The sequence below is a fragment of the Podarcis raffonei genome, chromosome 1 (genome assembly GCF_027172205.1).
Source record: "Podarcis raffonei isolate rPodRaf1 chromosome 1, rPodRaf1.pri, whole genome shotgun sequence".
Taxonomy (NCBI): Eukaryota; Metazoa; Chordata; class Lepidosauria; order Squamata; family Lacertidae; genus Podarcis; species Podarcis raffonei.
Window position 1 is genome coordinate 135013715 of NC_070602.1, and position 22238 is coordinate 135035952.

Consider the following 22238-nt stretch of genomic DNA (forward strand, 5'->3'; position numbering starts at 1 on the left):
AGTATAATACACATGCACACTAATCTGATTATATGCCAGGAAGATCACAGTTTATGCTGAAATCTGGATAATTTTATTTAATTGTGTTGCCCTACCAGGATAAAGATGCAAAAATCGGCTTCCTTCAGAAAGCAATTGATGTTGTCATCATGGTGACGGGGGAACCTTTGGCAGTGAAGCCTGCACGTATTGTTGCTGGGCATGAACCTGAAAGAACCAATGAACTACTCCAGGCAATTGCCAAATGCTGTCTTAATAAGGTAGGATCTCTACATGGAGCTTTATCCGTGGACTTAAATCTTACACAAAGTTTCCCTGCAAACACCATACTGAACTTGAGCTGGGGGAAAAGCGAGGTTGGGGAGTCACAAGGGAAAGGCACCTGGGGGACAGTTGCCGTGGAAAAGCTACATGCCTCTCTCACCACCAACTCAGTGCTTCCCTCTTGAAGTTTATCCTCCCAGTGCCCTTTGCAGTACTGTAGATACATAGCAACCAGGCATTTGTATACAAGAGTTGGCTAGTAACAGGTCTCATAACGAGTCTCCTGTTACTGAAGGCACTCATTAAGAATTCACTGTATAGTTAACTTACAGTACAATGGTATGCACTTCTACTCAAAAGGAAGTCTCTTGTGCTTAATAGGTATCAATACATTGCCTGAAACTGGTTTAAAGTCAAAATCGCAAGAGCAATTTCAAAATTTCCCATCAGGCAATCTATTGTGAATCCCTGCTTGCCCTGTTTGCATTCAGTATTGCACACTTCAGTCAGGCCTGATGCTCGCCCACTCTGTCCCTCCCTCCGCAGCCCAGCTGCCGGCCACGGTATCAGGGGCTAGCTTAGCTGGTGGGCAGGAGGCTCCCCACCCCCAAGTTGAGCAGTTCAATGAAGCTCTGATGCCCCTCCAGCTTGTGTGAGCCAGTGCGATGTTGGAGCTTAGTAGGGCTGGGCGATGTATTCTAGCTACTTCTTCCTCTAAAGTGGGGAGAAAGAAGCAGCTGAGATACATTTAGCTGCTGATATATCACAATGTTGAAAGCCACGTATCGCCCAGCTCTAGTGCTTAATGGAGTTTACTTCCAGGTAAATGGGTACAGGTTTAGACTCTGGTTTTAAAGCCTCTCCACTGGCAAAACTTAGAAGCTGGATGTCCACCTAACTGCACTGAATTCAGTGGAACATGCTCCTTAATAAGCATAATTAGGGTTGTTGCCCTAAAAGGAATTGTTCAAAATTGAAAGGAATGATAACTAAGATTGTATACATATTTTTCTTTTAAGACAGAAAGAAATCAGCATTGTGTATAAGATAGAAATGACTATTGCCAAGATTATGCTCAGTTTAACAGGTTATCTCTTTGTAGCTATCCAGTGATGAAGCTGTTCAAAGAGTTCTTGCTGGGGAGAAAGCTGATATGAAAGGAGGGATATCATCTTCTAAAACCCAAAACAGAACAGAAGAGCAAAGATCCCATAAAGAGGTGCTGCAAACAACTTTTGGGTTAAGGGGAGTATAAATAATTCTTGTTGCCTGAGCAACTAGAGAGAAGACTGTGTTACAATTTAATAATTTTACATTTTATTATATAGGGAAGAGGTGACTCAGAAATAAAAGACCGAAACTCAATTCAAGACCAAAAACCCAAAGAAGAGATAAAAGAGGAAGGGAGCAGGCGAAAAGAAAGAGAAAGTGACAAACATAAGGATTATGAGAACCGGCACAAAAATCTTGATAAAGACAATTTTAAAGAAGGTGAGAAACATGAAAGGGAGAGAAATAAGAACAGGTCAAGCAAACAGGGAAGAGAGTCAGAGAAAATCAGAGACAAAGAAAAAGGAGATGGGGAAGAAGAAAAAGAGGAGCACGATAAAGAAAAGGACAGAGAAAGGAAACAACATGAGGGTGTAAGAGAAAAAGACAGATTAAGAGAAAAAGACAAAGAGAGGGCCAAGGACAAGGAACATGAGAAGATCAGAGAAAGGGGAAAAGATCGAGAAAAAGATAAACGAAGGGAACGAGTGAAAGAGACGGAGCAGTCACGTGAACAAGGAAAGGACAAGGCAGATAAAAAGGTAAACGGATTTTTTTTTTATTTAAAAAAGGCATAAAGTAGCCGTTGATGAGAACTATAATTAGCAGATCTGTTCAACAATCTCTTTGTGTTTTTCTTTCGGTTTTGCACATGAGGCTTCTGTGTGGAATCAGGCCTGCTTGTTATGAATACCTTGGGGGTAGGGTGGGTATCAAAATCCTGCACTGGGAAGAGCAAATGAATACAAATGTAACCTGGTTTGAGGGTGGCTGGTTAAACCAAAAGGCTACTGAGAGAAAAATAAGCAGTGGCTGCTTTCTCTTTGAAAATGCAAAAGCTATTTATATAAGTTTGTCTGTAGCACTAATCAGAACGTGTGGCTCCCTTGTAAGACGGAGCTCAGGAAAAACGTGGTTGCCTTCCTATTAGCAAAGCTAGAGATGGATTTTCAGAAATAAACCACAGGAAAATCTAGGGGCATGCTTCAGTTGCTGAACTGATTAAGGGAGTATTACAGTATATAGTCTCTTGGTTAAGAGGGTGCCCACCCTGATTGTGGAAAAAGTGTGTAAAATGTATATGGGAATAGTGTGTTAACTGTGTCTGAGGAATGAAATCCGTGTTCCCAAATGCTTTTTACAATAATAGCCTAATACCTATGTCCAGTGAAGTAATGTGTGAAACAGTCCTGAACCCATCTTAGAAGCTCCACCCACTTTTGCACCTGGCCCCACCCACCAGTGGCATGTAGCCCCAAAGGTTGCTCAAGGGAGAATGTGGCCTTCAGACTGAAGAAAGGTTCCCCGCCTCTAAAGCCAAACCATGGTCTAGCTCGCAGCAGCAGGAGGACCAAGGGAGGAGAGTAGGACACTCAGTCTCCTGTCTAAGAATCCTCATGTTCTCATTTGGCTTAGCATAATTTGCATAATTAGCTCCTACTAACCATTGCAAAAGTTCAGTATAAATATTTTTCTGTAGCTTACAGGATCAGAGGAGAATGTAACTAAAAAACCGTTGGAACGATCTGTAAAAGATAAAGCTGAGCCAGAGAAAGAAGTAAGTAATCAAGTATACGCATTTTGCAAAGCAGTTCAAATGTTTCAATTCTGTACTCAGTACAAGTGAAAATCAGCTTGTGATTTCAAAATATTAAAGCTATTTAAAAACTTACTTATTTTATTAACATATTTGGTTTGACATTGCATGAACAAACCTTGTTTTATTTATCTGTATACAGCATTTATACCCCACTCCTCTGTCAAAAAGGCTCCCAGAGCAAACTACTGATCAGTAAAAAAAGACCATCCCTGCTCTTAGACCTGCAACTAAATGACACAGTACCAAAGGGAGAAGAAGGGAAAAAACCAAACTCAGGCACCAGTTCTTATTTACAGAGTTCTTAGAACGTTCAGCTGAGATGGGACCTGTTCAGTGAGAGACAGAGTGAAGAGAAACTGGTCTCTGGCCAGAGTAAATGAAGGGGTCCTGCTTGCCCTCTCCCCTCTGCCGCAGCCTGATGCAGTGGCTACTGCTGGGTGACACAGTTGATGGTTTGGCATGTGAATGAATCCAAAGGAAGATGCTTTACAGTCAGAAACCCTTGATGGGGCTGAGGTGTCCACTCAAGGGAAAAGGGAGCTTGTTTAACTATTCCTGTTTCTAATAGTCTTCCTGATTTTAATGATTCATGCTGTGGTCAGAGAAAAACATATTACAAAGAAATCACAACGTAACCTTTTTAGAATTGTGTTATTGGTTAAGTAAACCTGGTGCCTGTTCCATTTTTTTGTTAAATGTTAGCATTTTACTTCTGAAAAATGCTCCCAATGTTTTTTCATATTCCAAAATTGTGTGATGCATCTTCACCTCAAGTCTATGGGCTTCTGGGCTTGAATGAAATTTGTAGTGGAGATGAAATGTCACAAGGGATTCAACTCCAGTTCATTGTTTGGTGCATAGTTGAAGAGATGGGTAGGAAATGGGTTCTAGAGAAATTCCCATACTTACACTTTTACTGAGGTGACCAGAGGTAAAGACAAAAGTTTTAATAGTTACGTAAGAGAGGAAATTTCAGTGCCAAATAACAAGCGGTATCTCCCAAAACAGAACTGTTACAAATACAGATGCCTTGTGCTCCTTTCCCGCTATATCACTCCTTCTGGGAGCTTCTCCTATTTATCTTCTTCTTCTTTAAGAAAAGTGTGTGTGTATAAATATAAAATATGCCATCTCTTTATCATCACCTCCTTCCTTACCAATAGGGAGGAGCAGCTGCTCTGACCACAGTGTTTACACCAGTGCTCAAATTAATGGGGTAGGGGAATTTATGGAATCCACACACCCCAACCCTGCTTTCTCCCAAAAATAGTAGCAAAATGGATTGCCACAAAAGATAAAGGCACCAGGCTCCTTCAGCACTAGTGGTGAATCTTGCTTACTCTGAAAGTGTGGAAAACTTCAGTAGACTGAAAAATTGTGAGATGTGCCTTTTTAAATTGCGTGCTTTGTATATTTTTTCAAGAGTGAAAACGCAGCAAGATTATCAAGGCAACATTCAACAAAGGGACCAAGACAACGAGCCAAACCTGTTGGTGAAGGTAGCCAAAACAAGTCTTTTTGTTTCATTCTTTCCTGAGAATTCCTGTATTTGTGGCACTTCATAATCTACAGTCCACCTAAGGCACAAAGGAAGCCACGGTTTCCCACTACATGAACAAGTGCTTCTCTTTTGTGTGCCAGAGGAGCTGGAAGCTTCTGCTTTTAGTTTTTAACTAACTACAATTCTTTGTAACATGAATACAGATGTACCTTGGAAGTTGAACAGAATCTGTTCCGGAAGTCTGTTTGACTTCCAAAATGTTCAACTTCCAAGGCATGGCTTCCGATTGGCTGCAGGAAGTTCAGCTTCCAAAAGAACGTTTGAAAACTAGAACAATCACTTCCGGTTTTTTATCGTTTGGGAACCAAAACATTTGGCAACTAAGCTGTTCGAATTCCAAGGTACGACTGTAACTGTATCAGTCTGGTTTTGGGATCAAGTGTACCCTAAGAAAGCTGGAATTATAAAGTACTATAAAATAAAAAGCTATAAAAGTAAAGTACCTTTACGTTACAGAGAAGTCATTTGGGGTCAGTAGGACCCCGTGAGGTAAAGTACTTAAACATATAAGAAAGGGGTGTGAGATCTCACATATTTTAAAACACAAAACTTCAGTTAACATGTATATAACGTAATTAGAACAATTGCATAAACATAACAGTCTAATAATTACGAGGAGTTAATGATCCACAACAACAATAAACTTCACAGAGCTTTCAGCCATGGCCCACACTACTTAAGCAGCCTGCGTACAATTTCATTTTCACACCTGTATGAGTTGCATGGACGACATGAGTGCAAAGGAGATGCAAGGCCTTTCTCTTAGCCCCATCCCAGTCCTTATGCTGCTCTTGTCAGCTGTTCTTGAGTTCAGCTGTAACCTCCACAGCAAGGAACTGCTACACGGGAGGCTTGCCATGTGATTTATGACCCTGGAAGATCAAGGTTCTTAATTGCAAGGGAAATCTACATGAACAGAAAAGGTCATGCATCACAGGGACATGTACTTTAAAGTAAGAAGTGGAAATTTGCAATCTTCTTTCTGGTATGTGAAAGAGAAGGATAGGGGAGGAGGGAGCCGACTCATTCACATAGCAGGAAACTATGGTTTCCCCCCGTGTCTTTATCAGGTCTCTGCATATTTTAGTGTTTCAAAGGTTATAGTATGAGCTGCTGATGTTGTAGCAGGAGATATCTGTCAGTGTACAGGTTTGATAGTTTGAAGAAGTAGTAGCACAGCCATTTGATAAATCGGCTAGGTAACATTGTGGTGAAGATCTCGATGAAGTGTCTGCATAACTGCCAAATCTAAACATGTCTAAATGATCCTAATAGCATATAGTACACATTTCTCTGTGAATTCTCTCATGTCAGGGCGAAAGGAAACTAGTAAAAGTGTATCTAGTGGTGCAATTGAAAGAACAGCTAACATGTTAAAACAGAAAATTGAGCCAGTTATTACAGCACAAGAGCCAGGTAAGAAAAGGCAAAGCTCACTTGCTTCGTCTTTGAGCACTAACTAGATGTCAGTTTTTTATAAGTGCTATAATTACAGCTTTTGTTTTACCACGTATCAAATCAACATACAGTGTGTTGATGAAGTGCTTTTGAATCCAAGAGAGCTGATGTACTTTAGTCACTAAGACACTGTGCTACACATCAAAAAGTCCCTATTGCAAACCATGTGTCTATTTAGATCTCACTGGGTGAGTCTCATTCAGATTCAGTCACTTATCTTCAGTATAGGATGATAATACTGACGTGCCCTGCAATGTTGGAAAGAGCTACATGATAAGTATTATTACCAATCTTTAATGGCAAGAATTGCTAATACGTTTAGGGCAGGAGTTCGCCAACCTTGTAAGTGGCAAATCATTGGGGACTCCCCAAATGCTACTGCCTTCCGTAGCAGAGACATGATTGTTAAATGGAAAATTTGCCAGCTCCTTTCCTGAATATCCCAGTAAATTTTCTTCTCCTGCCTCTGATGAGAGGGAATTGGGAAGGGTATTCTGTCCTGAACTATCAGCCTAGAAACTGGAACTGTAGTTTTTGGGTTTCCAGAACTTTTGGCAAATATGTCTAGGAGAGTTTTTAAGAGGATGGAGGGTGAAAACCTGTATTGTCTCATGGCTTCCTACCACAAACTTTTATGCTAGGAATATTAATGGGAACTAATATCATTGCAGCTACACTTGCAGATGAAAAACCGGCAACTGTTTTACATGGAAAAGCTGAGCCAGAAATTGCAATAAAACAGAGAGGTAAGCAAAACAGTAGGCACTTTTCAGTGCGCTCTTTGGAAGGTTATCTTTTCAGAGCCATTGTTTCTTTGCACCGTAGAGCTTCATGTTTTGTTTTAACCTCTTTTTAAAAAATTCTCTTCCATGTCAACGCCTTCCAGGGTGTAACTTGAAGAGACTGATAGTTAAAGTATTAGCTTACCAGACATAATTATCACAATAGATTTGGAATTTTTGATTCCCCTGCCATATTTGTTGTAAAGAATAGACTCTTTTCAACATAGTTTTTTTCTCTGAAGAAGAAATAGAGACTGATAAGGTCGAAAGCAGCTATTACTAATTAATAGCTTGCTGCCTGGAGCAATTTTGCTGTTTTTTCCCTAGGGTGAAAATATGGCATCCCAGGACAAACTGAGGGAAACATGTTGTGTTTGATGTGTGTTTGCATTTTCCTGCTCCACTCCCTGAATCGTACACCCTGACCTCACAGAATGTGAGCCTACCTTTCTAGTAGATGTACGGCAACAATCCAGTAATCAAGAAGAGTGTTTTGTGTTGCTGTCCTGCATAAAAACAGTGGAGTGTCTAATCCAATTTTTAATTGTTCCTAAGCATGAGGAATAATTAGTATGTATTTATGTTGCAGGTGACTCATCCAGTGATGCAGGTAAAAATTATGCTGAATTTTAACACATAATCATTTTTTAAAAAAATTTAAGAGAATTTTAACTATGGTGAAGTAGAGCTTGGAAAGAGACAGCTTTTTCATATTGGTATATGGCTATTAATCTAATGTTAATTTGTTTTTACATTGGAATACAATAAATGTCACATAAGCAGTAAAGGAGAAATAGATTGCCAATTGGCCTTTGTTTCATATGAAATACTGAATTTATCTCTGCAGCATAATAATGGCATCTGTGTGTGCTGGGAGGGGAAGTTCTGCTTATTTCAGTATTAGAAAAGAAATTATTATTATTTATTAAATTTATATATGTTACCAGCATTTGGTATTTATACAGTTTTCAAAATGACAGACTGTTTTGTTTCATAGAAGGAGATGTTTTGAACACTGCTGCCCCTGAAAAAATTGTTGTTTCTGAAAATAGTGAAATTACTAATGAGCTTCCTCCTCAAGTCACCCAAAGGTATGTCTGTATCTTCCCTTTTATTAAAGACTAAAAATTTGGGGTACAATCCAGTTTAAGTTATGCACTTAAATGCTACTTATTTCAGTTAGAAGGATTTGAACATTATTAATTCATTAATTTAAGTCAGTGGTGTGTAAACTTACTTATGGTTTGGATTGTAACCCCATGAATTTAAACTGACAATGGCTTGATGACACATTAGATAGTAAATTGACCATAATCAGGAAATTCATCAAAGCCTATGAAATTGTAAAAGCTCTGATCAAACTGTAATACAGTGGTACCTCGGGATGTGAATGGGATCCGTTCCGGAGCCCTGTTTGCATCCCGAATGGAACGCAAGGCGCGTCTGCGCACGAGCGGGTCGCATTTCGCCGCTTCCGTGCATGTGCGTGATGTCATTTTGAGCGCATGCGCAAGCAGCGAAACTCGGAAGTAACGCGCTCCGTTACTGCCGGGTTGCCATGGAGCGCAACTCGAACGCGCTGAACCTGAAGCACATTCAACTCGAGGTATGACTGTATTACTCAGTAAACTGTGATTTGCTAATTAAGAGGTAGCTAAGAGTTCCCGGCTTCCTTTCCCCCCTTCCCCCAGAATAATTTCCCCCCTGCCCTTGTTGGCGTTAAACATGGTTTAGAATTGCAAGTGCACAAATGCTAGCCTGAGAATAATAGAACTGTAGAGTTGGAAGGGATCCCAAGAGCCCTTTAGCGTTGCTAACCTTGGTTGTTGTTAATCATAAACCACAATTTGAACCCATGGTTTGAATTCTTCCGAATTTTAGATTGTAGTTACAAGAAAACCAATTTAGGAGTAAACTGTGGTTAGTGTCATGTGTATATGTTTATAAAGTGTCAATAGGACCAATAGCACACAACAATGGAAATTTGCTATGGAGTGGGAATGTATGTCTCCAAAACTCCTAATTTACAAACAATGGTTTTCAAGGAATCAATGTAACACCTGCACAGGACCACAATGTTGCTGAAATACGACTTACTCCTAAGTGTTGTTTTCTACTGTTTTATCTTTAAAGTTTGTGGCACTTATTCTAATATGCAATATTATGCCTGAATAGAAACAACAAAGAGTAAAATTAACTGTAATACATAAATTTCAGATTAGAAACATTTGAGCTCTTACCTCTTTAGATGTAATCCAATTTAAAAGGTCGTCTTCCCCAATATAGCAGTACCTTCTGGCATGGCGTCCTTTGTTGTAGTGAACGGGAGAGCCTGCGTCCAAATCAGGGCACAAGGGCAACTGTCCTTCAGAGACTTACTCTTCCTTCTCTGCATGTGGGCCTAGAACATACCCATTGGACCTTGTAGCCATTGATTGCTTTATCCTCCCTAAGTCTGTTTCATCCTCTTTAGAAGCCGTCCAATTTCATGGCCATCACTACTACTTGGGGAAAATGTTGATTTGCATTATTAATATTAAGCTTATTAAATTATGCAAGTTGCATTCAGCAGGAAAAGATCGGCCTCGGGTTAATTTGTTATATCCCTTCAGTCATTTATGTACAGCATTGTACAGCCAATCAGCATTGTTCAATCAAAATGAAATATACCGTATTTTTCATCCCATAGGACGCTCCGTCCCATAGGACGCACCTAGTTTTTTTTGGGGGGGGGGGAATAAAGGAAATTTTTTCCCCTTTATTTCCCCCGCAAAAGCAGGTCGGGGAAACCGAACCAGGTCGAGGAACAGCGGGATGGCGGCGCTGCGCCTCCCTGCTGTCCCCCGAGCTTGTGGGGCTGGCCGATGTCTGCCCGGTGCGAGGGGCGCTCTGCTTCAGGGTGCCCTGCCCACTGGGCAGCAGGCTGCTATCTGCAGCGTGGGGAGCCCTGCGGGGAACTCCTGCAGGGCTCCCCACGCTGCGGATGTATGCCCGGCGTGCGGGGCGCTCTGCTTCAGGGCGCCTCACCCGCCAGGCGGCAGGCTGCTATCCGCAACATGGGAAGCCCTGCGGGGACCTCCCGCAGGGCTGCCTAGGCTGTGGATGTGTTTCCGAAGCACCGGGCGCTCTGCTTTCAGGGCGCCCAACGCTCCGGGAAGCAGGCTGCTATCCGCAGCCTAGACATCCCTGCGGGACCTCCCGCAGGGCTGCCTAGGCTGCGGATGTCTTCCTGAAGCCTGGAGAGCGAGAGGGGTCGGTGCGCACCGACCCCTCTTGCTCTCCAAGCTTCAGTGAAAGCCTGCATTCGCCCCATAGGACGCACCCAGATTTCCCCTTCATTTTTGGAGGGGGAAAAGTGCGTCCTATAGGGCGAAAAATACGGTATTTCAATTCCGTTGATTTCAGTAGAAGTGAAATATGTGTTTTACTGTTTGGCATTGAAATCAGGGTACTGTACTGTACTTTGGCTGGATTTGGGGGGGAAGGGGGGGTCTGGCTTTGAATCTCCTTGTGTTCTGATTAGAATACAATGAATTAAGAATTAAACAATTCTTTAATTGCATTGTATATTCTTTATTAATGAAGGCATGCCAGTGCTTGATAAGATTTTTGCAAATTGCTCAAAATAAGTGGTTTCACACACTGATTTGTGTTAAGAAAGGAAATGCTCTTTACCTCCCTTTACAGAAGACTTCCACGACCCAGCAGTGCAAGGCCAGCTCCGCCCCGGATAAAACGCCAAGAAAGTGCAGAGGTTTTAGCACCAGAGAGGTCAGGAAATATTTTATATTTCTGCTGAAGTATTGTTCTATAGTTTGTTTTATTATCAAATGTGAAGTCAAGTGTGTGTTAATCTTTCTAGGCCTTTAGAAGACTAGAAAATTGTCCTCGACACAATTTTTCCTATTGATGTGGTATATTCATAAATGCAGAAATGTGATAGTTACAGCAAATTAGACTGCAGTCCTACAGCATCCATGATGATGGCATACTCTTGAGTCTCTCCTGTTTCTGCATTAGAATGTTGAGAAACATAAGTGTTTCTAAGCTCAGAGAAGAAAACCTTTATCTTGTTTACAATATTGTCAATAGTTTTCATTTTCATATTTTTCCACATTTTTTGGGAAGTGGCCATAAGATAATGTAGACTTTTCTCTGTGTGTCCCCCACCTTCCCCAGCTTTCTGCCCTGACTAGCATCAGATGAGCAGGGCTTTGGGTTTTGCAGTTCTTGTGCCACAGATTATTTTACAACCACACACAACTGCTCTGCTCATAAATCAGTGGAACTTTAAAAATTGTAATACTAAACTGTACAAATTTCTGATCTGGTAAGTTAAAAATAATACATCTTGTGTTCTTAAAGTATGTACAGGTTAGATCCAGTTTTGAGTTACGCTTTAGTCACATTAGAATAAATGAGATTTAAGTTAAACGTTACCTGCTGGTCCCATAGTTTTCGGTGTGGATCCAACTAAAAGTAAATGTTGTGTACATTTCAGTTCCACCCCTCACCCAACTTGCCATCTTTATGGTGGTAAATAGCTTGAAAATTCCCAAAACCTTTTTATCTTTAGACAGGACTGAATACACCTTTTTCTTTTAAAAAAGGATTCTACAGTATTTTCTGCCTTGAATGATCACTTGTAACACCATGCCTGAAGTATAGTCCTGTTCTTTCTTTTAGAAATGGCAGTGCCAAAATAGTGACAAATGTCATTATAGACAAAGAGGAGGAAGAAGATGACGATCAGTTTGTTGTGGAGGCAGCACTGCATCTGCCTGAAATGGCAGAAATGGCAACGGTCGGTTAATACATTTTCTCATACAGATGTGAACCAAGCATTAACTTTGTGGTGTCTGCTGCTTCCTTTTGTCTCTTTCTGAATAGAGTTCCAGTGGCATGCTTTATGCTTGATATTGAAGCATGATGAATGGAAGTGAGTCTAAGCTGGAAGCACCCTCCAGCCCCATTAGGAAGTTTGTGTTGTCATAGTGTATGATTAAGGAGAGGAACAGTGAATTAACAGTTACAGGCAGCCTAGAAGCCTAAAGCCCTTGCTTCCATTTCATAATTTTGCCAGAGCACGAGGTGCCCCTGATTACCTTAGAACGGCTGCTGTGGAACCCCCTCCCCCTCTGTATTTTATATTACGAGGATCTGGCGCAAATCCTGTTGATAGTCAAACCACATGTCATCTTGATTGGTCCATGCTCCAAGTTGTACAATTGAGCTCCCTTTTTATTTTACAGGGACGGATGATAGAATTGTAAAATACAGTTCTCAAGTTGGCAGATCAGTGGGTGTTTTTTGGTGGTAAGGTGGCGGGGAGGCAGTCGCTATTCTTAGAACAGAGAGAAAATGAACGGTCCGCTCTCAAGTATTATTGTCTCCTTACTTGTCTAGTTTTGAGTTATTAACTTCCCTTTGATTTCTATTGTTCAGGAGGCAACAGTAGAGTTGGAAGAAGATGAGAAGCATGGCAAGTCTTTTTATTTTCTTAAGGTTTTTCTTTACTTGCTTGTTTGTGATTAAGTCCCTCATAACTTGTCACTTCCTATATCCTTGTTCTTCCTTTCAAGATTCAATGCGTATGCAGTCCAATTCATGCTTTCTAGTCAACTACTTGCTTTGACTTGAGATAACTTCAAAATCCCTTTCCATCCTTTTTGTTCCTTGTTCTTAATGAAACTTGGCACAAGTACAATGATTTTGACACTTGTCAGGTCTTCGATAGATCCAATGATTGTAATCCAATTAAAAATATGATTCCTTCTCTTGCTGACTTTTATTATACCTTAGTGGCCGTAAGTACATTATATGAGTTTCAGAAAGTATGTTTCATTTCAATGTTCTATACAGAAGAAACTAGTTGGGTGCATGAACCAAAACTAAGCCACTATAAGCACTTTTTTTGCCTTTTTAGAGAGGTCTTTTGCAGTTAAGAACTATAATTTTTAATCTTCAACAGGTGGGCTTGTCAAAAGAATATTGGAAACAAAGAAAGATTATGAATTGTCCCAGTTGCCAAAATCTGCTGAGAAGGTAATCATGCAATAAACCTCAAAGAATTGAGTGTTCTTAGTTGCTTATTCTTCAGTGTTTTCATTCCAACCTCTTTTTCAATGTTGCATTGCTCTGTATCCTACAAAGTTAAACTAATGTCAACAGATTTCCAAAGAAGGAACATTTTTAGTAACCTCTTATAAAATAAAATAAAAGTGGGACGCAGGTGGCACTGTGGGTAAAACCTCAGCGCCTAGGACTTGCCGATCGTATGGTTGGCGGTTTGAATCCCCGTGGCAGGGTGAGCTCCCGTCATTCGGTCCCAGCTCCTGCCCACCTAGCAGTTCGAAAGCACCCCCGGGTGCAAGTAGATAAATAGGTACCGCTTTATAGCGGGAAGGTAAACGGTGTTTCCGTGTGCGGCACTGGTGCTGGCTCGCCAGAGCAGCTTCGTCACGCTGGCCACGTGACCTGGAAGTGTCTCCGGACAGCGCTGGCCCCCGGCCTCTTAAGTGAGATGGGTGCACAACCCTAGAGTTGAACACGACTGGCCCGTACGGGCAGGGGTACCTTTACTATAAAATAAAAACACCTAGCAGACACCGTCACGTTTTATGAAGCACGTATGTTAAAGGCTGTCTGGTTCAATACAACCAGGAGCACTTTACTTCCCTCATCACTCCAGCAAACCTCTAGCACAAGTCATGTGTGCATCTGCTATGCTCTTGGAAGAATCTGCCCATTATCCTGTGCTTCCTAACAACAGACTTGTTGAGCCTGCAATAAGAAGATCATAAGAAACCCCACCAGCGGTGTTGGGTTAATGGCAGTGTGGGCTGGGCTGCACCGCTGATCTCTTTTCCCAGCATCGCATGTTGCAGAGAAGGGGAGAGACGAGGCCGCAGAGAGCTTGGCACAGCAGCAGGGGTGTCAGATTGGCTCTGTTGCTGTGCCACTGCTAAGCTCCCTACTGCCTTTTCCCTCCCTCCTGGTAACTGGCAGCAATGTGCAGCATTGAGAAGCCTGATCAACAGCTCCTGTTGGTTGCTACTGTTTGATAGCCAAACAACCATTGCTGTCATCAAGTGACAAACTGACTTCAATATTCTTTGTTGAGTTTTGGTTCTGCATAACTCTGCTGCCGAACATGCTGTGGCCTCAAGTTACAAACCCAAATGAATCCATCCTAACCCACAAGGCAGTTCCCAAACACAGCAAGTCACACTGGGAGAGAACCAATCATGGTTCTTTTGGACACAATCCTTTCCTCAGGCAGGTCCAAGAGAACTAGCCTCAAAAGCACAGCTCCCTCTTCACTGCATACACATCCTGTCTGCAGACATATACCTTCTGTTGCAGGCTGCATCGTACTTATGCCCCACAACCTGTTACTTTTTACCCACATTCATTATATCTTTATTATTTGTTGAAATGTGTACATAAGCACAGTCGTACCTTGGATCCCAAACGCCTTGCGACTTGAACGTTTTGGCTCCCGAATGCCGCACACCCGGAAGTGAGTGTTGTGGTTTGCTAACGTTCTTTGGAAGCCGAACGTCCGACGCAGCTTCTGCGGCTTCCGATTGCGTGCAGGAAGCTCCTGCAGCCAATTGGAAGCCGCACCTTGGTTGAACGTTTTGGGAAGTTGAACGGACTTCCGGAACGGATTCCGTTCGACAACCAAGGTACGACTGTACTTCATTGTTGCATCACTGAATCTCCCTGTGTGCTGGTGTGGATAGATTTTGGATAGATTTTCCCCAGGATTTTGACCTGGATGGATGGATGAGAGGAGTAGTTTATGCCGTCCTTAACTCCTTGAAGAAAGAATGGCATAAGAATCTATTATTATTATTATTATTATTATTATTATTATTATATGTATATGCCATCCCTCTGACTGGGTTGCCACAGCCATTGTGTAGCTTCTAACAAAATATTCAAACACAAAAAACCTCAATCCTTAAAAGCTTCCCTGTACAGGGCTGCCTTCAGATATCTTCTAAAAGTCAGATAGATTTTAATTTTCTTAACAGCTGATGGGAGGGCATTTCACAGGACGGGCACCACTGCTGAGAAGGCCCTCTACCTGGTTCCCTGTAGCTTCGCTTCTCACAGTGGGGGAACCGCCAGAAGGCCCTTGGAACTGGACCTCAGTGTCTGGGCTGAATGATGGGAGTGGAGACGCTCCTTCAGGTGTACTGGGCCGAGGCCGTCTAGGGCTTGAAAGGTCAGCACCAACACCTTTAATTGCACTCAGAAACTTACTGGGAGCCAGTGTAGATCCTTTGAGACCGGTGTTATATGGTCCTGGCAGATCATAATGATTTCCTGTAATGGTAGTAGTAGCTAGTGCTACTGAGGAAAAACCTGTTGCACCCCTCTTACATCTTTGTCATGTCCAGAGCAGGAAGTTCTCTGCTTGGAGAACTTAGTTGGTGGAGATCGCATGTAAGGTGTTTAGTCATATAGTAAGAGAGGCAGTGAACATAACATCCTAAGCCAAACAAGTCAAAAGCAGAATCTTAAATCGGCCTTGAATGTTAATGGGCATACAGTAATGCAAATAATGTAGTTTTGGCTGTGTGTCCTTTTGCATCTCTGTGCTTTAACAGAAAGTGTGCTATCTTTGAGATCATTCTTGACCTTTGCACTATTTTCCAGTGGCAGAATTGGGCTAAGGTGAGCGATCTTTAATTATTAGTATTGGTGTCATTGATGTGTCTCAGAACACACCCTTTTTCTATTTTTATCTTTTGGTTTTCAAATCTATCCCATATATTTAATTCACCCCTTAAACAACAATCTCGTTCCTTCGCTTCAGTCTGTTTGTGTGTGTTTTTTTTAACAATTAGGAAAGACCACTTTTGTCAGAAGCAGCAAGGAGAAAAGAGAAAGATCTAGTAGCAAAGGAAATTGAGAAGTTCCGTGGATCCATTCAGGCCCTTTGTCGGAGCGCTCTCCCCCTTGGGAAAATCATGGACTATATTCAGGAAGATGTGGATGCCATGAAGAATGAACTCCAGATGTGGCAGAATGAAAATAAACAACTTGAAGAGGCCCTACAGAAAGAACAAAGGTGAGAATATTTGAGAAATTGCACGGTTGCTGCGCAATTGGTTAATCCAAAACAACATGCATAGAGTTTTGTGATGCTAATCAGGTCTGGGAGGGCCAAGCTGAGGGAGAAGGTGGGGCAAGAAAGGTGTATCCCAGCAGTGAAGGCTTCTACTGCAGTAAAATATAATGGGCGGAGTTAGAACAATCCCACAAACTTAAACGGTGTGAGCTAAGTCTATTGTCATGGTAGTAGAAGCAAATGCGCAGGTGCTGTTGCCTCTGGGGTCATGTCACCGTATTAAGCTAAAGGCAAGTGGGCAACTCAGCAGCCTAACACAAGGCTTCCCACCACTTACGTGTTGACTGGCACCCAGCTGAGCAGTCAGCCAAGCTCTAGCTCCAAGGAGGTTGGGCAGGGAGGTTTAAGGAGTACAGCAGCACTGCCTGCCCTCTGCTCAAACCAACCTCCCCTGAAAGTTGTGAGCCAAGGAGCTTCCTAGCTGCTGCCTCCACTGGGAATTGTGAGGAAGTTCCTTCCACCTGTCCGGTACACGAAGAGGACATTTGTTTGATTATATATATTTACCAAGTCATCTCACGCAGTGATCCTCTAAGTAACATACAATATAAACATTGGAACATACAAAATGCCAACAATTCAAAATTGGGTGATTGGACTCAATCAACAATAAAGGACAAGTTATCTGCTCTGGCACAATCATATAAAAATGAAAACCCCTAAAACTTATTTCCAGCAGATTAGAAACTAAAATTGGAGATGCTGAAATAACATTAAATTGTTAACAGGCCTGGGAGCATAAGAAGGCCACTGCCTGGTGCTGAAAAGACATTAAAACAGGTGTTAGGCACATCTCTTTAAGGAGAGGTTTCCAAATACAGGGAAGGGGCCACCACCAAGAAGGCCCCCTCTTTGCCACCTTCCCTGCTTTGGTATGAGATGACATTCATAGGAGAGCCTCTATAGATCCTATTGGAGCTTGGGTAGGTTCACATGAGAAAAGGTGTTCCATTAGATGCTGAGGGCCCAAGTGGTGTGGAGGTTTAGAAGGTAAAGCCAGCACTTTGAATTGGTCATGGAAATAAATTGGAAGTCACTGGAAGAAGGAAAGGGTGTAATATACTCAAAACACTTGTACCAGTTAGCAATCTTATCACCACATTCTCCACTAGCTAGAGTTTCTAAGCTGTTGTTGTTGGCAACCCTATGAACAGTACATTGCAGTTGTCCAAATGGAACGTTACTGCTGAAAGATGGACTGGAAACTTTATATATAAATAAATTCCAGTAGGTGGGCCATAAAGCAGTCAGTGGGTTAGCACTAGGCATAGGTGGGTCAGCAGAAACCTGTCAGGATTTGGGGGGCTAAGACTGAAAATGCTTACCAATCTTCCTAATCTAGCATTTGTAGCTAGAGAACTACCCAAATAGAACAGAGGAAAGGTAGCTCTGTCAGTCACCAAACTATACTTCTCTTTCTCTGCCTCCCGCCTCCTCTCTGCCTAGCATGTTCCCTTTATTGCATTCTTAACAAAACTCTGACCAACAAACTTTGGAAGCCCTCCTGAGGCTACAAAACAGTTCCAAAGCCTCAGAGACAGTTATCACCTTGGACTGTTTGATATCTAAAGCAGTCTTAGATTCTGAGGTGATCTGAATATCTCCAAGATGGGGGTCCTTGACTCCGCATTCCATTGGAATACCCAGCCCTTCAAAGGAATTCAGGGTGTTAGCATATGTGGATGATCTTGTTTTATCTGCAGGACAGTCCTTTAATTAGAGATTGTGACTTAACTAAATGCTATTCATACAAGAGTATTAAAGCCCCCAGTACTACTCCCCCCCCACCCTTTTCGCAATGCAACACTGACTCTTCCCACTGGTATTAATGACAGTGGGTAGTACAAAGAAAGTTATGCGGCTGTTTCTCACCCCTGCTAAGTTATATATAAACACTATCTTTATGATTAGTATCTGCCTATGATGAGGTGTAAGATAAGGCTTAAGATAGCTATCATTCCTGCTCATATCAGCTTTGTCAGGCAGATACCAACTGTTCTTGTTTTACAGAATAGTAAACAGAGTAAGATGCTTGCCTAAAAGCAGTTGAGGGTTTCCCCCCTCTGAACTGGGATTTGAGTGTAGAACTCTCAGAGCTCATTCCAACCTCCTGCTTGACCTCCTCTTCCCCTACCCACTACAGTGGTACCTCAGGTTAAGTACTTAATTCGTTCCAGAGGTCTGTTCTTAACCTGAAATTGTTCTTAACCTGAAGCACCACTTTAGTTAATGGGTCCTCCTGCTGCTGCCACGCCGCTGGAGCCCAATTTCTGTTCTCATCCTGAAGCAAAGTTCTTAACCCGAAGCACTATTTCTGGGTTAGCGGAGTCTGTAACCTGAAGCGTATGTAACCTGAAGTGTATGTAACTCGAGGTACCACTGTATAGGCAAACATTAGAGTGTTTGTTTGTTTGTTTGTAGTATGTACTTTTAGTTTCTCCCCTTACATTTGCTCTCTTTGCTTCAGATGTGTTTGTCTAACCATAATGGATTTCACAAGAATTTTTGTGTAAGTTCCGTGTTTTGTCTCAACAGTATTACAGACAGTGTTGTGGAACCATTGAAAGTAGAACTTGCGGAGCTGGATCAGTTGATCAAAGACGAACAAGATAAGATTTGTGCTAAAATGGCCAATGTTTTAAAGAATGATGAAAAAATTCAGAAGATGGTTCATAACATCAACTCAAGGAGGTGAACAATGGAACATGAGAGCTGGAAGGGATTTTCTTCTAAATAGAAGAAATAAATCTTTGTGTTGAAAGAAATCTGTTGCATACAGCAGCAAATACAGTTTCAAATAAACTTATTCACGTGATGGTGTATGGCCTCGGGAGATTTATATTGTGTAGGTGAAATTTGCCATTTATTCAATGTTTGTAAAAAGCTTTAAAAAACAGTCAATGCAAAACATTCGCTATATTTAACCTATATTGTGATAGGTTTTCTATTGTCAGCAGAGCTCACTTTCCTGGATTGTTTAATAACAATATACTCTGATCAGGTTTTGTACCCTTCATGTCTGGTATATGTGTGGCATTTTGAGCAATATATAAATATATTGTATGAAATTTTGGGTGTAGCTTGAATTTACTGTTGGAGTAGCTTGAAATATGACCTTTTGTTGGCAAACCCTTTAAGAAGAATTATTTAAAAATTCATGCAGATCAAGAAGCAAAATTGGGTTTATCTGTATTTCCTTAAGTCATACAAATAAGAAAGATAACAAAATAAGTTTATCTGAACACGTTAATTATACTTGCCTTTATTTACGTAGTTAAGTACTTTTTCTCCAACTAAATGGCCAGTCATGTATGTTTTTACTTTAAATCATTCTGAGAGAATTTGAGCAGGGGGTGTATGCATTTTTGCATGAAGGGTTTTTTTTGGGGGGGGGGGTCAAATTTTTTTTTGAAGAGTAGCTGCAATACTTGCACTTGGAGACCCCATAAATCTTGGATGGTCTTGGTAATCAACCATATTTGTGGCTTCTAGCCTTGCCTAACGGAGTACTGTCTGATGTCATACTGAGTTGTGGAGACGTTCTTAAGTGCCTCTCATTGCAAAGTCAAAAATAATGCAGCTGTGGAATAGGCCTGAAACTTAACTATTGCATTGCATTTCCAGGGTGCTAGGAACTCCTTCAAGGCATATTGAAGCAACAAATCCCAGCTCTTCTCCAACACTTGAGACAAAAGAATCTCTGCTGTTGTCCTCTGCTTCTGGGGTGTCCCAAGCACCTTGGAAGCAAACACAACACATATAAGCCTATCTCTCCTCCTGATTTCTTAGTTCAGGAAAGGGATAGTGTGTTTGTGCAGATCTTCTGGAGCATTTGAGCCTTTCTGAAGTGTAGCCCAGCTGCCTCATGGTAATGATTTCCCAGCTTCAAATTCATGAAGAGGGTTGGGACTTGTTCACGTTGCATTGCACTTGCAGAGTGCTTAGAGTGCCTTAGAAACAGCACAACTGCATGAATTTCCCATCCCACTTTACTTCAAGCTTGGAAGGACACCTGAGGCGTGTCATGCTTGGCAAAAGCGGGTAAGGATACACCATGCTGTGTGTGCTTGTGGACCATTGCTTATTGATGTCCCTTTGTCATATAAACACAGACTACATATAATCTGAATCTTTTGAAGCTATGCCATTATTTAAGTGAATGTGATTCAAGTTTCCATCCCCCCCCCCGCCCCCGGTGGATTGGATTTGAGAAATCTCATGGTCTCTCCATTTGCGTATCTACCATCTCTCCATTTTCTCATAAAATTATATTTCTTATGGGTTAAGTATGGCTTGCTGGATGTTGCACAGGAGAAACGTAATGTGGGATATGGTTTGAAACCTTGTGTTTACTGACTGAGAAGTCTCAGAAATGTTTAAGGCTTGGTGAAAAATGCCATGTTGCAATAGTTTAGCAAGCTATTTAATAAATTGTGTGCACTTTATCCGTCTGACACCCTGATCAAAACATTTGGAAGTAATGACATTTACTTCTAATAAATAACACAGCTTAGGATAACAGTCTAAGCCCTTACTGAGGAGTGTATATGATTTGTGTGCTGTCTAGTAGAGTTTTTGACTGAATGGTTCCCGAGGCCTTTATAAAGAAGCCATCCCAAAATTACTACAACAAATGTTTTTGCATATATTTCAAAGTAACTACAGAGCCTTAGTGTATGATTGTCATATTTGGAAAGGGATGTTAGAAGTTAATTTGGGGAAAATGTCTTAAAAAGCATCATCAGAAGTGCTGAACTCTTTTCAGCTGCAGTCTTTTCAAAATGCATATAATTGTATATAGGACTGAATTCAGCATTGAAAAAATCCCGTCACATTTAAGTGTGGATCTGTATATATGGTTAAAACTGTTTGTGTTAGAAGAATCCAGCATTTTCTGTATGTGAGTAAAAATGTACAGCCTAAAATATAATTTGTATTATAAATTTATTTTCTTTTTATATATAATAATTAAATGACATATTTTTTCTATGAATAGTGGTGTTTGGATTGTAGTTATTTTTGAAAGCCAATAAAATGAGAAAGAAGACTGTTTATAGAAACAAAGTATATACACAAAGTATCAAATGTGGTGACAATAATAATAATGCAACAAAACAACAACACCACGAACTGTCTTATAAGTATAAAACCAAATTTACTAGAATAATAACTAGAATAGAGATAGACTAGTAACCATTCAAGCGGAGATACTGTAAACATGGAGTGGATAAATGTACAACTGTATCGTAACAAGTTATATGTGCAATAAACTTTATGCAGTGGTACCTCGGGTTAAGAACTTAATTCTTTCTGGAGGTCTGTTCTTAACCTGAAACTGTTCTTAACCTGAAGCACCACTTTAGCTAATGGGGCCTCCTGCTCCTGCCGCGCTGCCGGAGCATGATTTCTGTTCTCATCCTGAAGCAAAGTTCTTAACCTGAGGTAATATTTCTGGGTTAGCGGAGTCTGTAACCTGAAGCGTATGTAATCTGAAGCATATGTAACCCGAGGTTCCACTGTACAGACTGGATAAATGAACCATTCAACAAGTAGCATAAGTCCAATCACAGAACGGCAACCCCGTGCTGCCACAATGGCAAGAGTAGCACACTGGAGAATATGAAAAACTTTTTCAAAGCTGTTTTTCAAAGATTGAACTGGATGAGATGTTCTTCAATAGGTCTTGAGTTGGAAACACAAAGCAAGTGGGCAAAAGGAGACCTGTTCTCCGGATATATTACAGGTTTCGCTACACGCTGTGCCTGTGAATGCTTTCTTTATCCTGAGCAAACCGTTTTGTATGACTGGCTTTTCGGACTGATGAAGCGTGCTACCCTCGAATGGTTACAAGTCTATTCTAGTTATTATTCTAGTAAATTTTGTTTTATACTTATAAGTCAGTTTGTGGTCGTGCCGTTTTATTGCATGTCATATAAACAATCCATGGTGACTGCAGGGGTACTTGCTCCCTGCTGCAAGGTCTTTTCCACCTTGCCTGGAGGGCAAGGCCCAGACTCCAGCTCCTGGGGGGCACTCCTCCATCTAAACCGAAGGCTGGCCAGTCAGCTTCCTGGTTTTTTGGGGGGAGTGCCCTCTCTCACACTGAATGGTGTGAGGTCTTCTCAACATCGCTCACACCTCCAACCAGGCATTACCAAG

General features: G+C 41.4%; 1 protein-coding gene across 5 annotated transcripts in view; it reads left to right on the forward strand.

The window, feature by feature from the left end:
* The window catches only part of TRAF3IP1 (TRAF3 interacting protein 1), a 29147-nt gene extending 8075 nt beyond the window's left edge, over window positions 1-21072 (forward strand). For 2 of the 5 annotated variants that reach the window (XM_053363963.1, XM_053363964.1), the window contains 15 exons: window positions 99-260; window positions 1367-1483; window positions 1593-2075; window positions 3014-3091; window positions 4557-4632; window positions 6009-6110; window positions 6824-6898; window positions 7524-7544; window positions 7932-8025; window positions 10622-10705; window positions 11621-11738; window positions 12380-12416; window positions 12906-12979; window positions 15796-16019; window positions 18615-21072. In XM_053363963.1, coding sequence (XP_053219938.1) covers window positions 99-260; window positions 1367-1483; window positions 1593-2075; window positions 3014-3091; window positions 4557-4632; window positions 6009-6110; window positions 6824-6898; window positions 7524-7544; window positions 7932-8025; window positions 10622-10705; window positions 11621-11738; window positions 12380-12416; window positions 12906-12979; window positions 15796-16019; window positions 18615-18774 — 1905 coding nt within the window. In that variant the 3' untranslated portion in view covers window positions 18775-21072. The remainder of the gene's footprint in view (window positions 1-98; window positions 261-1366; window positions 1484-1592; window positions 2076-3013; window positions 3092-4556; window positions 4633-6008; window positions 6111-6823; window positions 6899-7523; window positions 7545-7931; window positions 8026-10621; window positions 10706-11620; window positions 11739-12379; window positions 12417-12905; window positions 12980-15795; window positions 16020-18614) is intronic. The other 3 variants (XM_053363965.1, XM_053363966.1, XM_053363967.1) reach the window with 3 other exon arrangements.
* Window positions 21073-22238: the final 1166 nt, after the last annotated feature.